This window comes from Octopus bimaculoides, chromosome 2 (assembly GCF_001194135.2).
Source record: "Octopus bimaculoides isolate UCB-OBI-ISO-001 chromosome 2, ASM119413v2, whole genome shotgun sequence".
Lineage (NCBI taxonomy): Eukaryota > Metazoa > Mollusca > Cephalopoda > Octopoda > Octopodidae > Octopus > Octopus bimaculoides.
This window is the reverse complement of record NC_068982.1, coordinates 66,559,575-66,560,196: the sequence shown is the minus strand read 5'-3', so window position 1 is coordinate 66,560,196 and position 622 is coordinate 66,559,575. Positions and strand designations below refer to the sequence as shown.

At 34.2% G+C, this 622-nt stretch overlaps 1 protein-coding gene across 1 annotated transcript in view; it reads left to right on the top strand.

Annotated features, from left to right (window-relative positions):
* Positions 1–280, top strand: part of LOC106870392 (hydroxylysine kinase) — a 19,304-nt gene extending 19,024 nt beyond the window's left edge. Inside the window, exon 5 of the mRNA XM_052977934.1 lies at positions 82–280. Coding sequence (XP_052833894.1) covers positions 82–273 — 192 coding nt within the window. The 3' untranslated portion in view covers positions 274–280. The remainder of the gene's footprint in view (positions 1–81) is intronic.
* Positions 281–622: the final 342 nt, after the last annotated feature.

Below are 622 nucleotides of genomic sequence, written 5' to 3'. Positions count from 1 at the left end.
TATATATATATATATATATATATGAGTATCTATCTACCTTTTGATATATATATGGGTGTGTGTGTTTTTTGTTCTATCTAGGATTTTCATCATTCGTATTTCGACCAAACTACAACCAGCAGCTGGAGTCTAACCGCTGTTCCAAGACTTAAGGAATATGCTGCTGCTATTGAAGACGATAGTGATCGAAATCTAATAACAGATATTGTTGATGCATTCATTGAAGAAATCATTCCTGCCATGCCAAAATTTCAACAAGGTAAACTCACCTAATATTAACATTTTGTTTCTTTATAATAATTTAGTCAGAAAAGGCGGGACAGGGCCCATGACCGTTTTAAGGCTTTTCTAAGCAAAGTGGTGAGCTTGATGCTGTTGCTGTTCATCTTGAGCATATTTGTAAGTCGAGGCTTGAATGAAAAACTTTACTAGAGAAAAATTTCCTGTGAGTTGCATCTATGTTATGGAAAGACTGGATGAAGTGTTTAATGCATGATCTACGGGACGAGATACAGTACAGGTGATAAAAAAAGGAAGCCAGTAGACCGGATGAAGCTCAATGGAATGAGTGTGTGCAACCATCTTGATATATATATATATATATATATATATATATATATAT